Genomic DNA, 15,322 nt, shown 5'->3' on the forward strand with positions numbered 1-15,322 from the left:
TGGTCAAATATTGGAACAGGGACCTAGATGCTGTGGACTCTCCATCCACACCCACTGAGTATCTCCATCGCTGGAGATACTCAAGCATTGCCACTCTGATCTAACTGGACCTGCTCTAGGGTTGGACTAGAGACAGGAGGTCCCTTACAACCTCAGTTACTCCATGGCTGTGTGTCACCACAGAGAGTCAGTTTAAGTTTTAATCTCAGTTCCTACAGACACCAAAGTGGCTTCTGATCCTCACAGTCTCCTACTGCAAGATGATCAAATGGCATCCCTTGGGATGGACAGAAAGCAGCCAAGCCCAGCATAAATGAATACACACAGAGAAAGAATTAATTCATGTTGCAGAATAGCCCACACGGTTTCAGTGCTGAATCATTAAAAACCTGCTGACAGCATTACAGAAGTAACAGATGTTTTCTCCACTAGGCTGTTCAATAGTGTCCCCCATTCAGAGCTCTCAGTTCACCTACGTTCAGTCCTCTGCTGAAAGGCCTCAGAGCTTTCCCAGAGGTATGGCAGGCTTACACATGTAATGACACAAGTGGAACACTCCCAGCCTCTCCTGGGGCAATGGGCAGAGCTCAGAACTGATCACCCAAGAAGAGATGTCCCATTTGCTGCTGGGGGCTCTGGCATAAGCAAGTCCTTTGCAGTTGGCAGGCTTTGGTTTTTAGCTTACGTCTGTCCTCTTGAGCTGCCTCTGCATGATGAGTCTTGTCTCCTCACCTCTCCTCCCAGCAGCTGGTCAGGGTGAGGACCTCCTGGGGCATCAGTCCAGCTTTTTCACCATGTAAGGCCCTTCCAGCTCATAGCCAATCTTCCTGTAGTAGTTCCTTGTGCCAACACCTGTGAGGAGAGCCACAAAGAGGTTTAATTCAGTACGATGCAAACAAGCTGGGGAAGCCAGGGCCTGGCAGGAATGTCACTTCCATGGAGGGATGGTGCCGAAAGGTGCCTGGCCTCTCCGAAGAGTTGGCACTAGGCCTCCCTGTGCTGGAGCAGGGGTGTTTACTTGTTAGTGTTTGGACTAATTATGGTGTTTTTAAGGGATGAAACACAGGAACACAGCTGTTTTAGCTGCCCTGAATCATTCATCCCATCCTTTGTCCTGAGAAAGGTTGTGAGCTGTTAGCGAGAGAGGAATCAACATGGGAACACCTGTGAAACGTGAGTTCAGAGTACCCTGGGTACAACAAAACCCAAAGACAGGCTCTCGAGAGGAGGCGGCGCAGCTGCAGGCATCATTACCAGGAACTGAAGGGCTCTAAACCCCAACAAGCTCTGTCCAAAGGCTCCTAGAAATGAGCTCAGCTCCACTTCAGATAGACAAGTGGGCTCTGCAGCCGCAATCTAATTTCCTCATTGAAAAGGATGGCTCCGAACACCTCAGTTCTCCAACAGCCTCTTCCCTCTCCTTCCTCTCTTAATGAGATCCCACAGCATCCATGCCCAGGGTGAGCTCAGCCACACTGACCTAGGCTGCCTTTCCTGCAGCAGCATCCTGCGGCAGGACAAGTCCAGGACAGCAGCCTTCGCCCTCACCTTATCTAATTACTCACAGATGCAGACATTAGTCATCAAGGGAGGGAGGAGGAATTCAGCATCATGGCATCATTGTCAGTGCATCTGGTGAGCAGGGGCAGAAGGACAGACAGGACATGGCTCTCCATCAAGAAAAGCAACCCCTCTTTCCTCTAATCTCATCCCTCCAGCCAGTTCCTGGAAACTGCCGTGCTTGCAAATGGCTCTCCAGGAACCGAACAGGCAGCATCTCTTGTGCAAGGAGTGACTGGGTACAGCTGGTAACCCCTTCCTGCCCATTCACTGCTGCAGCAATTTACCCATTGCTGCTTTGACAGATTTGTTTAAGATAGCCCTAATTATTTCCTGAATGCAAGCTACAATTGCTTCTGAGTGGCTTAAACACCACAGTTCCAGGCAAGTCCCCATCCAACTTCCTAGAGAAGAATTATATTAATTTAAAGTACCAAAAAGACACCTGAAACCCAGACCTGAGATGTCCTTAGCATGACCAGCAGGTCAAGGGAGGAGATTCTCCTTCTCCGCTCTGCTCTAGTGAGACCCCACCTTGCAGTGCTGTGTCTAGCTCTGAGGGCCTCCAATGTAAGGAGGACACAGACAAGAGTGTATGTCTTTAAACTAACAAGAGGGGAGATCTAGGTTAAATATTACGAAGAAGTTCTTCCCTGTGAGGGTGGTGAGGCCCTGGCACAGGTTGCCCAGAGAAGCTGTGGCTGCCCCATCCCTGGCAGTGTTCAAGACCAGGTTGGACAGGGCTTGGAACAACCTGGTCTAGTAGGTGTTCCAGTCTGTGAGTTTTAAGGTCCCTTCCAGCCCAAACCATTCCGTGGTTCTGTGATGTTCTCCTGCCCCTCACTCCACCTGAAGCTGGGAAGAAATTGAAAACCCACAGAGAACCTCAAACTGGGGAACACCTGGGCAAATTTACTTCAAAGTACTTGCAAAGCCCCTGTGACATCGCAGCAGAGCACCATTCTCAACTAAAACTGGTGCCATAGTTTAGGGTGAGGTGTTCCTGCTCATGGCAGGGGGGTTGGAACTAGATGATCTTAAGGTCCTTTCCAACCCTAACTATTCTATGATTCTATGAAAAACATCCCGAGGGGATCTCAAATTCACTCAGATGCAGCTTGAACCTGAAGCCAAGTAAAAACCCAAGCCCACTGTGCACATGTCCACTTCCTTCTTTGTGAGCTTTTCCCGGGAGGGTTGGGATCTCTGACCTGGAGTAAATAACCTATCATCTTTAGCAGTATCTTGCCTAAAAAATGTCCTCTGGGTTCCCTAGAAGAGACGCTGGGGGATGACATATGGATTTTGGCCATAAAACAGCAAAGCCACCCATCCATGGCCCAGAACAACTTGGTTCCAAGGACTAGTGAAATCTAAAGCTGAAGAGGACCCCTCTTGAAGTTAAAGGACAACTGAGTACTTTGGCTGATGTTTTTAAAAACACCTTGATCAGAGTTATTTAACATTCCCCCTTTTTTTCCTAAAGCACTTGGGAAACATATGGATTTTAAAGAAGGAAGGTTAGGTTGCGTCAGAGCATCCGAGTGCTGTCTCCATTAATCTCTGAGCTGTTAAGTGGCACTAGTTAAGTGCCAACTCTTCCTCGTCTGAGGGCAATGGGTTCAATCCATTAACAAGAATGATGATGCAGTTGGCCAGCCCTGTGCCCCAGGGGTCCCACACTGGCACTTCGCAAAGCATCTTGGTCATCATCTCAGCCCTGCTTACGAGTAACTTCTTGCATAAAATTACTGTCCTGCAACAGGAAGGTCTTCCACGAAGAGGAAGTCTCAAGCTGAGGGCTGCATGTAAAGATACAGCATGGTTTCCCTGCTACCTAGCTCTAACTTGGGATGTCTCGTGAGCTCCAGAGCTGCAGGAATGTTTTCTAGGCAAGAGGCTTTTGAAGGGAAAAGCTCTCCCCAAGACACCTGTGTTTGGTTTGTGTGGTGAGGTTTTGACAGCACGGGGGCTACAGGGATGGCTTCTGTCAGAAGCTGCCAGAAGCTTCCCCCATGTCCAACAGAGCCAACGCCAGCCGGCTCCAAGATGGACCCACCTCTGACCAAGGCTGAGCCCACCAGTGACTGTGGCAATGCCTCTGGGATAACGTATTTTAAAAGGGTAAAAAGTTACTGAGCAGGAGCAAATTCAGCTGCAGAGAGGAGTGAGAACATGTGACAAGAACAGCCCTGCAGACCCTAAGGTCAGTGAAGAAGAAGAGGAAGAGATGCTCCAGGTGCTGGAGCAAAGATTACCCTGCAACTCGTGGTATCGCCCATGGTGAGGCAAGCTGTCCCCTGGCCACGGCAAGGGGTTGGAACTAGATGAGCTTTGAGGTTTCTTCTAACCCAACCCATTCTGTGGAAATGCCACACTTTAAGCACTGCTAAACAGAATAAAAGATTTGTAGGACACTAATAACTGCCTGTAACTCATGCAGAAGGAATCCATTCTCACAGACCTTTCAATTAATCACAACTTTGTATGGATGAAAAGTCAAAAAAACCCCAAAGTCACAAAACTATGCTGCTGGCTTCTGATCCCAAGCAGAATACCACCATGCAGTCCTAAAAAATCAGCGCAATAGCTATTAAAACAATATGCTGTTTCACCTGCTCACAAGCCATTCTGGGGGAAAATGCTGAAGAAGAGACTTACAATGCCCAGCATGCTCTCAATACTTGCACATTAAGCATACCTGAAAGGAAGGGCTCAATAGCACCGGTTCTCTTCCCAAGGTTTTGCTGCTCTAATTTACAGCAAACGTACCACAGAGCTGGTGGGACCTGTTCAGGCAGCTCTTCACGCTGCTCCAAGTCACACTGCTGCTTTCCATTGGAAAGACACATCATCCAAGAAATATCACAAAAGAGGTATCACGCAGGAGTGGACAGGTAAGGTCAAAAGCTGGCTCAAGAAGCTTTTTGAGTTTTCAAGCCTGAATTTGCTGCATTCCTCATTCTGGGTCTTTAAAAAGGGGTTTTAAATTATACATATCCCATCTCAAGCTGTGCAGGAGAGCTTAGTCTGAACTCCGCAAAGCAGATTTCACCCAGCCACTTCCAGATTCACCAATGGTGATTCGGTCGAAGGGCAGGGTCTCTGATCACACTAGCCTGGATAGAAACCTGTGGCCAGGGGCCAGCTGAGGCTTTTTGGAAGTGTCCCTCAACGCAACCTTCAAATGACACAACCTCTGGCAACAGCTGCTGGTGTATTTAATTACCTTTTGCTCTCTTCTTTTGCAAGCATCTGAATAATGGTGAAGCCTACTGATAAATCCCCAAACCTGGCTGTTGACTGTAACATTTAAACCTCAAAATTAATTAAATACATTTAAAAAGTCTGCCTGTAGCAGGGGATGGAGAAAAGTGACCACAGTTTCAGGGTTAAACACTCTTGGAGCCCAGCAGGATGGCAGAAATCAGATTTCATTGCCCATGCGCAGCAACCCCTGCCTGTGACCTTTTTCGTGCAGAACCAATAAATCCACCCTTCTGACTCAGCCCTGCCACACAGAAATACTGCGATGCAGCATCCGAGGCTGAGTATCCTCAAAGATTTCTCCACCACGGCTCACTAGTCCCAGAACTAAGTGAAAATGAGACATTTTTCAGGATCATTAAAGAACTACTAATAGTTCATAAAATTTCCATAGCAGAGACTTACTGAGGCACATGAGAGACTTATCTCTATGCAGGCCTCCACATCTTTCTGCAGTGACTAAAATCTTCTCTGAAGATGCACAGCCAAGGCATATCATGTCTTGCAGCTTCCTTCCCCCTCAAAATACTTTTCAGAAGCAGTTAGCAGGGCCCTGTGTGCCGGGCAGTGAGCCTCAGTCAGCTGAACTTCCCAAACTGCTTTTATCTATTAACTTGTTGGCTGCAATTCTGGTGATAACGAAGCCTTTCCAGTTTTTTTTTGGGGGGAGTAACTACCCAGCTCAGTGCTTTGCCTGACGAAGGGAGAGCCCTGGACTCTGTGCAGACACCCAGATCATCTGGGTAGGACCTCTGGCAAATAGGACTGTCCTTCAAGGGTGCTGAGAAAAGGATTTGTGACTAGTGCAGGCAACAGGAGAGGAAAGGGTGATGCTACATTTACCAAAGTGGTATGGACTTCACCTGGAATGAGCAGTGAGTCTCAAGTTGGCTGCAGTGGTTTGGGATGGCCACAGCTGCTTAACTTGGTATCACAAAGGATGTTCCTCCCTTGGCTGCTCTGTTGCTGTGTGTACAGCCATGCCCTGTGAGGGGAATGCTCTGCCACAGTTGGAATATAGTTTTGTGGTTTTGAAAAGGCACAGAGAAGGAAGCAACAAATGCTTCTGCAGTCACCCACAGTGCTTCTATGGACATCAATAAAACCCAGCGATGGCAAAGAGCCAGGCAGAAAGCTTGGAAGCTGCTGCTGCCACGGGACAGACCATAAACGTCTGTGTTTTCAACACAGCTAGAAAAGCGAAGAAAGAAAACAAGAGCTCTGAGAGAATCTCCTTGGCCTCCAAGTGTGTCCCCCATGATCAGACCAAGGCTGCCAAAGCATTAAGAGGACTCAAAGGCCATCATTCAGAAATCACAAAGTCACATTTTAAAGTCCCTCAAGATACGGATTGGGTGACTTGGAGCCTGATGTCAGTGGCGAGTGAGCAAACAGAACCCTCTTTTTATCACAGGTCTTGTTGGAGACTCAGGCTACTAAAAGAGAAGTTTTAGGAGATTTTTAATACTCCTCGCTTTGACCCCCACCAAGTCCAAGAAGAAACCTCACCAGCTGTCCAACAAGTGCCTTCTGAAACCCACCGCTATCCAAAACCTCAACTCTGTGCAGGACTTCAAACAAAGCCAACACTGACTGGAGGTTGGCAGCCACTCGGGCAAGTGTTCAGATCTAGCGGGGGAGCAGGCTCTTGGTCTTACAGTTGGCAGAACCTGTTTGTATGAGGAAGGGTCAAAACTAGTGTTCCAGATCCATAACAGCAGTAGGAAAATAACATTTTCTTGTCTCTTGTGTACTGGATACTGGCTGAAAAACCACATATTGCATTTCTGCGCTGATGCACGAGTTAAGAATGTAGAGCAGAACCATCCACAACCTCCAATGAGTTTGCTTTGGCATTTATGCTTTTCACAGTGCTGAATTTTATCTTCAGGGAAAACATGAGGCTGTCTCATGTGAATCCCTACCAACCAACTGCCAAGAACGGTAACAATGGGGGAAAAAGCAAAGGACTGGAGATAACCAAAAAGCCTTATCGACACTGAGGAAACAGAAAACAACAATATTCTTAACACTGCTAAGAAAACCTGGGCACATCAGAGCACTCAGCAAAAAGTTATTAATTTAAGAAACCAAGGAACAATCCTTACATCTATCCCTGAAGCACAGCTTTTTATTTTTTTTAAGGATTAGATAATTGGCACTCATTTCCTGACAGTTCCTAAAGATACTGGGAGATAAAAATCCTCTGAAAATTACAAGGAGAGGCTTTAGGAAATGTTACCCAGTATCTTACAAATTATGATGCACCCGATTTTCAAATCCATCTAGACAAAAAGCTCACACATGTTCACTTTTCTTTTAAAACAGCAGATTCTGTGCAGAATTACTGAGCACTACTAGAACTCTGGCAGCCATCAGAAAACATAATCCAGGCAATGTGAACGGAAAACAGAAATATGTTTTGGGTTTTTTATAAAGATAAATGAAAATATTTTGATTTCATAAATCTGCTGTAAAATCAGAGCACTGGAAACTCTTTTTGAGGTTGTTTTGCACCCATAGGCACGTCGCAGCACCAAGGTCTGAAGCACCAGGGTCTAAAGCCAGGGTCTGAAGTCTCACAGTGGAGAGACTCCCCCCACGTGTTTCAACAGCCTCTGAAGGGACTAAACAGCAGGATGGGAGAGTTCAGTGTTTCACGACCTCCTCCTGCTGCATCAACCACAAAGAGCTAATTAGTGCTGCAGTTAAAGATATGTCTAAATCCCAGCTCCATGTACTTACATGATTGTTAATATTGCTGCATGTGAAGCATTCCATAATCGTTTCGCTAGTAAGGGCTAAAGGAGTAGCAGAATCAAACCTACAAACAGCACCCGTGCCTGACCTGTATTTAGTCTGTGTGTGGCTGTTTGCTGGACCAGGAAGAGAAATCCACATGCAAAAGCCTCTGTTTTTTTTCTCTCAAATACAAGTTGTGCTTCCTTCCCACCCGGATTGCTCCCCAGAGATTTCACATTACTGTTTTTACAACACCTCTGTCTAGCAGGGAGGGACTGTCATCGCCCTGGCCCAGGAGAAAAGCCAAGATCCCAGCAGCTGGGTAATTCATCTGAAATCACAAAGCAAGTCTGCGATAAAAAAGAGGTTTGAAGCCTGGGTCTCCCTCCATCAGCTCAACAATTCACTTTGCTACTGCAAAACACTGATGGCCTTTTGGATTTGAAATCGGATTAGTTTTGAAGCCATGACCCACAAGCTGAAAGCCTTGAATATCCCCAGCCTCCCCCCAAAATCCAATCCCTGCTCTGTTTAAATTCACTCCGGATTTACCGCACACACAGAGATGCAGCCTCTGACAGAGCTGAGCCTTCCTCCAACTCATGGCCAGCTCCTGGGTTTGATGAATAAAAATGAAGGAAGAAACCACACTACATAAACAGCACAGGAGATGTTTAACTCTCCCCTTTGCAACTTACTCTTTACATGCTACAGATTAACTTAACTCAGTTTATATCTAGGATGGCTTGGCATGGTCTATGATCTGACCAATTTGATAAAGATTTCCTTCACCTTTTGAATCTCCCACATGAAAGGCAGCATCCCTCATTTATCACAGGATCATGGAATCACATAATCGTTTGCGTTGGGAGGGACCTTGAAGCTCATCCAGTTCCAACCCTCCTGCCACAGCAGGGACACCTTCCACTAGACCAGGTTGCTCCAAGCCCTGTCCAACCTGGCCTTGAACACTGCCAGGGATGGGGCAGCCACAGCTTCTCTGGGCAACCTGGGCCAGGGCCTCAGCACCCTCACAGGGAAGAACTTCTGCCTAAGATCTCATCTCAATCTTTAACCTCTGTCAGGTTAAAGCCATTCCCCCTTGTCCTGTCCCTACAGGCCCTTGTCCAAAGCGCCTCTCCAGCTTTCTTGTCAAAAGCCCCTTTAGGCACTGGAAGTTGCTCTAAGGTCTCTGTGGAGCATTCCCTTCTCCAGGCTAAACAAGGCCAGCTCTCTCAGCCTGTCTCCATAGCAGAGGTGCTCCAGCCCTCAGAGCATCTTCATGGCCTCCTTTGGACTCACTCCAACAACTTCACGTCCTTCTTATGTTGGGGCCCCAGAGCTGGACACAGGACTGCGGTGGGGGGTCTCACCAGAGCGGAGCAGAGGGAGAGAATCCCCTCCCTCGACCTGGTGGTCACACTGCTGGTGATGCAGCCCAGGACACGGTTGGTTTTTGGGCTACAAGTGCACACTGCTGGGTCATGGTGAGCTTCTCATTGACCAACAGCTTCAGTCCTTTCAAACAACCATCTGTTATCTAGCAAATGAGGTTCCCACATGCACTCCCGGTTCAGCCTGACCTCCCCCCATTCCCAGGTACATAGGGAGCCTCAGCAATTACTTTAGGGGAACCACCTCAACTTTAAAGGTTAACATGATCTCTGATGAATCCTTCTGTAACAGAGCAGTGACACTGATTCAGAAGCAATCTCAAGGAACATTTGGGGACACTGGCTTTGGAGGCCAGTTCTAATTTGCTGGGGTAGGTCTGTCAAACACCAAAACCAGTTTAACAGGGCAAGTTTCTGCAGTGACACTACAGGATGGGAGCCTGGTGTGCCCAAGTGCTCTGCAGGGTACAGCAACACCAGCCACACTGAGGAAAGGTTGTAAGGATTATGGTATCTTCACAGAATGATTTAGTAAACTGCTTATGAAAGAAAGCAGATATACCATATTTACTCCTATCCTGTCACATGCAGAATTCATGTGCTGGTGAAGGTGCGGAGCTAACAAGGAAAACCAGAGCAAAAGCTTTATCATATTAACTAATGGATCACATGGGGATTTTCTGATTCATTCTTAAGGCCAAATCTCAAACCCAATTCTGTCACCGGTAACTTTTTTCTTACTTTTTAAAAACAAAACAAAACAAAACAAAAAACCCACAAACAATTAAATTAATGGTAGAATTAAATAACTGATTTTATAGCATTCAGCTTTTGTGGTGCCTCTCAGCACACAGGAGATGCCCTGGCTAGAACTGATTTTTAAATGGCAAGTCTGCAGGTAAGACCCATCCTAGAGCTTCCAGATGGTGAGATTACATCTCATTGATCTCTTTACTGTAGAAGCAATATTTCATTAATGACTACACAGACCTGCCCAAAGGCAGCTGCACTGAAAGCATCCGCTGTCAGGAGAGAGGAAGCCACCACACCAACGCTGCCTTTAACTGTGACAGATGAAGCCAGAGCTGACAGATCTTCTGATTCTAGACCAAGCAAAATTAAACATTTAAGAGCTAATACCATAACTTCTCTCACACTTTAACAAAGAGCTGCCATTGGTGTGGCTGCTGGGCATTGAGAGAGACAGGGACAATGAAATGTGTCTGCTACACAACCCCAGATTTGTGAAGTTAAGTGTTTGTGAGATTTTAGATCTACAGGCTATGGAATGTCTCGAGGCTTCTTCCAGAGATGGTTGCTGGAATAGCCAACCCAGCTGGTAAGGTATTACTGAGAGACTGGGGGTTTAGGATGACTCACAGAGCATGTGAGGCATTCATGATCGATTTTCTTTCTTATGGGCTATGAGATTTTAAATGCCAACAAAGAAACACTCAGCGATCCCGAGAGCGAGCCTTCCAGCCATTAAACCATCAGTGTCCCCATGCATCTGCCTCATCAGAGAATCACACAATGGAACGGGCTGGAAGGCACCTTAAAGCTCATCTAGTTTAAACCCCCTGTCACAGGCAGGGACACCTTCCACTAGACCAGGTTGCTCCAACCCCTGTCCAACCTGGCCTTGAACACTGCCAGGGATGGGGCAGATACAGCTTCCCTGAGCAACCGATGTCAGTGCCTTACCACCCTCATCATAAAAATACAGCACATGGCCTCAGGAATTTGTTCCAGTACGTGTCCAGGGCCAGAAGACAGGAGGCAGAAACCAGCCTTTTCTTCTGAACTTTCCCCTCTCACTCATCAGAAAGAGATCATTAAGCATTATAAATCTGACGTCTCTGTATCAAAGAACAACTTTAAAGGTTCCTACAGATCTACAGTTTAATAGTGCAGATTGCTACATCAGATGTTAATGACTTCTGGTGAGTAAAAGTAATGTGAGCAAACTGCAGAAAGACCCCAAGATCCCTGCCATGTGTTCCTGTAAGCGATAGGCATGCTCAGGAGCCTGCAGGTGATTATCATATGTTATCAAGAAAAAAGCATCAAAACGCTAAAATAAATAAGTAAATAATTATGATAGTTAAAAAGAAGTACAAATTACTGAGCAGAGGAAAATCCTTTACAATCTCTTCTCAGTTTTGCATGTGCTTGTGTCAGCAAATTGCTGACAGGGCTCCCACAAGTTCATGTGCTCGTGGGGACCCAGCAGCAATGCAAGTGGAGAGGGTCACTCGAACATCAATTCTGTCTGCATCCTTGCAGTGCAAGGAGGTCCTGAAAAGGCTACAGTGTGGCAAATAATGAATTAATACAGTGAACATAAGTTAATACTAGTTACCGTCTCGCTTCCAAATTTTGCAGACAACACCCCTCACCTGCTGTGCAGAAATACTGTTCAGCTTAGTTCTGAACTGAGCACACGGTTAATGAGGACTGTGCATGCTATGGGCCATTTTTCTCCGGCTCTTCCCCAGCTACTCGACTTTCTGATGATGTGGCTAATGAAGCGGGCCCACGACTCTTGACATCACCTGATCCTCCATGCCTACCATTCAGAAATCCATCCTGCCTTCCCATCACCACCTTCAGCCTCAGTGCACTCAGACGTGAAACATCCCTGGCCTGTGTCCATGTTAATTTTCTACTTGACAGAACACAAATAGAAGCTTGGTCTGGGGGAAAACTGATCATCTTGCCGCATAGTAATTAGCTTATAGGAAAAAACGGCAGCAGTGCCAGACTTCCACAGCGCCGTGATAAGGCTGCTACGTCACCAGGATGGAGTGAGGCTATGGTGAGATCTCGCTGCAGGGAGGCATTAAACTACTGCTTTAGAAGATGAGGCATGCTGGTGCGGATTTGGCTGTGGTTCCAGACACCTCTTCGGTGTTGGGAGTAAATTATCAATGAGGCTCATTTAAAGGCGCCAAAATGCCTGCACTTGTAAGAAGAAAGGAAAGGGTGCTTATGAACGGACCTCAGCGCATTCACTGAACAGGGCAAGCACCTGTGACAGGGGAATTCAGTCTCTTCCCGCATCTCCCCAAACAAGCATCTTCTGTGCAGAGATAAGGAGACAATTTTGTTGGTACAAGCCAAGCTAGTCTGCTTTTCTGATGCCAGCATAAACAGATAACGCTGACAGACGTCACAGCAGATACTGCAGCCGAAAAAAACCTCTTCCGTGCAAGAGCACTGTATTTATAGAGCTAGCTTTTAGCGTTTGAAAAGTAATTTGTGGTCTTACAGTGCATAAATATTTGGTCTGTGCACTCCTGATCCTTGCCCTTGGAGCAGCTGGCAGCTTTACCAACAGTATCTCAGCTTTCAGATGCACTAAAGAAAGGAGGTGGCTACCTGCTGCAACCAGCACGCTCAACAAGGACAAGCAGTAAGATGCCAACCTTTTAGGGACAACATGACAGTAGATTTAGAAAAGATAGTACGAAGAAGCTCTTCCCTGGAGGGTGGTGAGGCCCTGGCACAGGCTGCCCAGAGAAGCTGTGGCTGGCCCATCCCTGGCAGTGTTCAAGGCCAGACTGGACAGGGCTTTGAGCAACCTGGTCCAAGGAAGGTGTTCCTGCCCATGGCAGGGGGTTGGAACTGGATGAGCTTTAAGATCCCTTCCAACCCAAACCATTTCGTGATTCTATGGTAATGGCGCTGTCCATCGCCTTTGGCAGCCGATTTAGGCTAAGTAGTTAGGGACAGAGACAGATATTCAGTGTATGTTCAATTCCTCTGTGGTGAATAAATGGAATACTCAGTGGTAGCTTCACCTTAGCTTCAGACAAGAATCCAGGCTATGGAGGTAAGATAAGCCACTTTGTGTCACTGCTAAATGCCACTGATACTGAGACCACCAACCTTTCTATGTCCCCAGAAAGTGAAGTTTGAGGCAGCTGCATATGCCAGCAGTGTAAAGTTTAGAGGAAAGTGGCTTTCACACACTGAGAACATGTGGAGGGTATAGGGAGGCAGTGGTGGATAGTAAAACTAGGGTTTGGAGATGGTAACATCAAAAAATCCACGTGTAAAGCCAGCGCCTATCCCTGGGACAGGAGGAGACATACCCTTTAAAAAAAAAATACCCAAACAAACTACAAGAACAGTGATGTTAAATGTGGAGTCAAAGCAAGATATTTTGGTGCCAGGACAGGATGTCAGTTTGGCACAAACCCAACACTTCTCACAAAGAGGAACAAGAGATTCAGGACTTGGCAAGGAGCTAGAAAAGCGTAACAGCCCAGTGTGTACTCAGAGCCAGGAGGAGTGCAGTGTAAAGCCAGGCTGCCTGGGTGTAGCAAGCTCTGACAAGTGGATGTCTCGCACTCAGTTATTGCTGTGTGTCAGCAGGGACTGGTCAGAGCTACTCGGGGATCAGGCAGTTGTGCTCCAAGTCTTCAATGTAGAGGCATGAAAGCCACAAAGCACATCCAGGAATGACAGCAGCAGTTGAGCAGATCCCTTTGGTGGCTCGGTGCCTGGCTGTGATGCTTTCTTCCTCCCTGGACGAGCATGTGGGCTTTGGCCAGTGGTGCTGGGCACTTCCACGGGCACCAAGTCCTCACAAGTGTGAGGACCGTGTGTGTGCTGCTATGCAGTCACTCACACCGTTCTGTCTCTGCAGACGTGCTGATTACAGCCTCTCTCCTGATTTCCTAGATTGCTGTAATAGATGATGCACTCATTAGAGCAACACAAATATCTGGGATGGGAACCCACTCAAAACTGCCCCTGCATACACATTATTTAAGTTCACAAAGGTTACTTTAAAAGGAGGCAGGGAAGCATTTCTGCCACGTGTTTTTCAGCATTGTGTGTAGCTACTGTACTTTAAAAGAGAAGGTTATCAGTCGTGTCGTTTTATTGCTCAGGTGCTTCAAGTAACTGTAAAGCACTGACTCAAATCTCTTCAATCATTGTTATTGCCAAAGGTAACCGCCCAAATCAGAGTATGACACTGGAACAATTGAGTTGCTGGTTAGAGGAAACACAAAGGATCCACAATGCATGAATTTCTTTAAGAACATCCAGTCAGGAGCTTTATGCTTCTGTCTTTTAGGAGGGGGAGGACGCAGGACTTCCAGCATTTCAGAATTCATTATGTTACATTTCACATACTCATCACTGGTGCTATATTAAAGAAACAGTTTAAAGTACTTGCTACAGGTTTAGGGTCAGAAGGGATTAATTATGGGATGTCAAGCAACAAAGTCCAAACAATAGCAATAGGAACCCTCAAGGAGAAAACAGGAAAGGCTTTAACAGAGGACTGTCCTTTATCCATCTTTACCTAGTTCAAAGGATTACTCTTTCCAAGCTCAAGATACAATGGTGGGGCAGTGCAACTAACCCCTCTAAAGCTCACAGAAAAGGGATGGGGAGAGAAGTTTATCAGCTGTTGCAGGCAGGCAGACTGGCAAGACAGAAAAATCCCTCGAGGGCTATCAGATACAAAGGCACCCTCTCTGACTATAGAAGTCCTTGGGCAACGAACAGCTGGAGGCTGAGATGATGTCTGCACGCTTACTGGATATTTGCTCCCTCCTGCAGACATCCAGCATTGGCAGTGTCAGAAATGACACATTGATCTGACCTGCTGCAGCCTACTCAACATTCTTTGGCAGAGGCAGAGTCTGAAGCAAATACAATGCAAGCTGGGCTAAATGACAACAGGCACGAGGGCTGCATTGTATTTACACAGCAGGAGTAACTCCTAAAGGGGACCCTGGCAAGTGCTGACACCTACGGACTGCAAAATGCAGGGGACAGCCTCAAAAGAGAGCTAAAAACGTCCCATCCCAAACAGAAAGAAATACAGGTCTGTAGGCTGAATGGTAGAAGAGGAGTGGAAGGGAAAGCTTCTTTAGGGACTGGAGTATCATCATCCTACCAAAAGGAGAGAAAACCCTGAATACACAATTCAAACATCAGCTACTGACAAAAAGGAAGAAGCAATTATAAATTCAGCAAGCTTATGAGCCATCCACAAGCCTCAAACACCAAGGTTTCTTACATTTTCAGTGCCTGATGACTTTTGGACATCAGAGGAGTAACATGTTTAAAATTATTTCAGTGTAATTTAGGTTTGGGGGCTTTTTTTTAAAGGGAAAAAAAGATGCAAATTCAAAGCAGGTACAACTGAAAGAAGAAAAAACAGAACAAAACACCCACCACAGCACAAAACCAACAAAAGGCGAAGAAAACACACATGCAATTACAAATGCTGGAAAATGGAAAAACAGATATTTCAGATCAGACCTCCCCAGAGCTCTGAATAATGGAGTGATGCCTCCAGGGTCTACCATTCAGCTACCCAAGCCTGCATACTA

At 46.6% G+C, this 15,322-nt stretch overlaps 1 protein-coding gene across 1 annotated transcript in view; it reads right to left on the bottom strand.

Annotated features, from left to right (window-relative positions):
* Nucleotides 1-328: 328 nt before the first annotated feature.
* The window catches only part of ELP3 (elongator acetyltransferase complex subunit 3), a 93,635-nt gene continuing 78,641 nt past the window's right edge, over nucleotides 329-15,322 (bottom strand). The window contains exon 15 of the mRNA XM_057427548.1: nucleotides 329-852. Coding sequence (XP_057283531.1) covers nucleotides 776-852 — 77 coding nt within the window. The 3' untranslated portion in view covers nucleotides 329-775. The remainder of the gene's footprint in view (nucleotides 853-15,322) is intronic.

This window comes from Pezoporus wallicus, unplaced genomic scaffold (assembly GCF_028554395.1).
Source record: "Pezoporus wallicus isolate ANWC-B61680 ecotype Strahan unplaced genomic scaffold, APGP_CSIRO_Pwel_v1 contig_6464, whole genome shotgun sequence".
NCBI classification, from domain to species: domain Eukaryota; kingdom Metazoa; phylum Chordata; class Aves; order Psittaciformes; family Psittacidae; genus Pezoporus; species Pezoporus wallicus.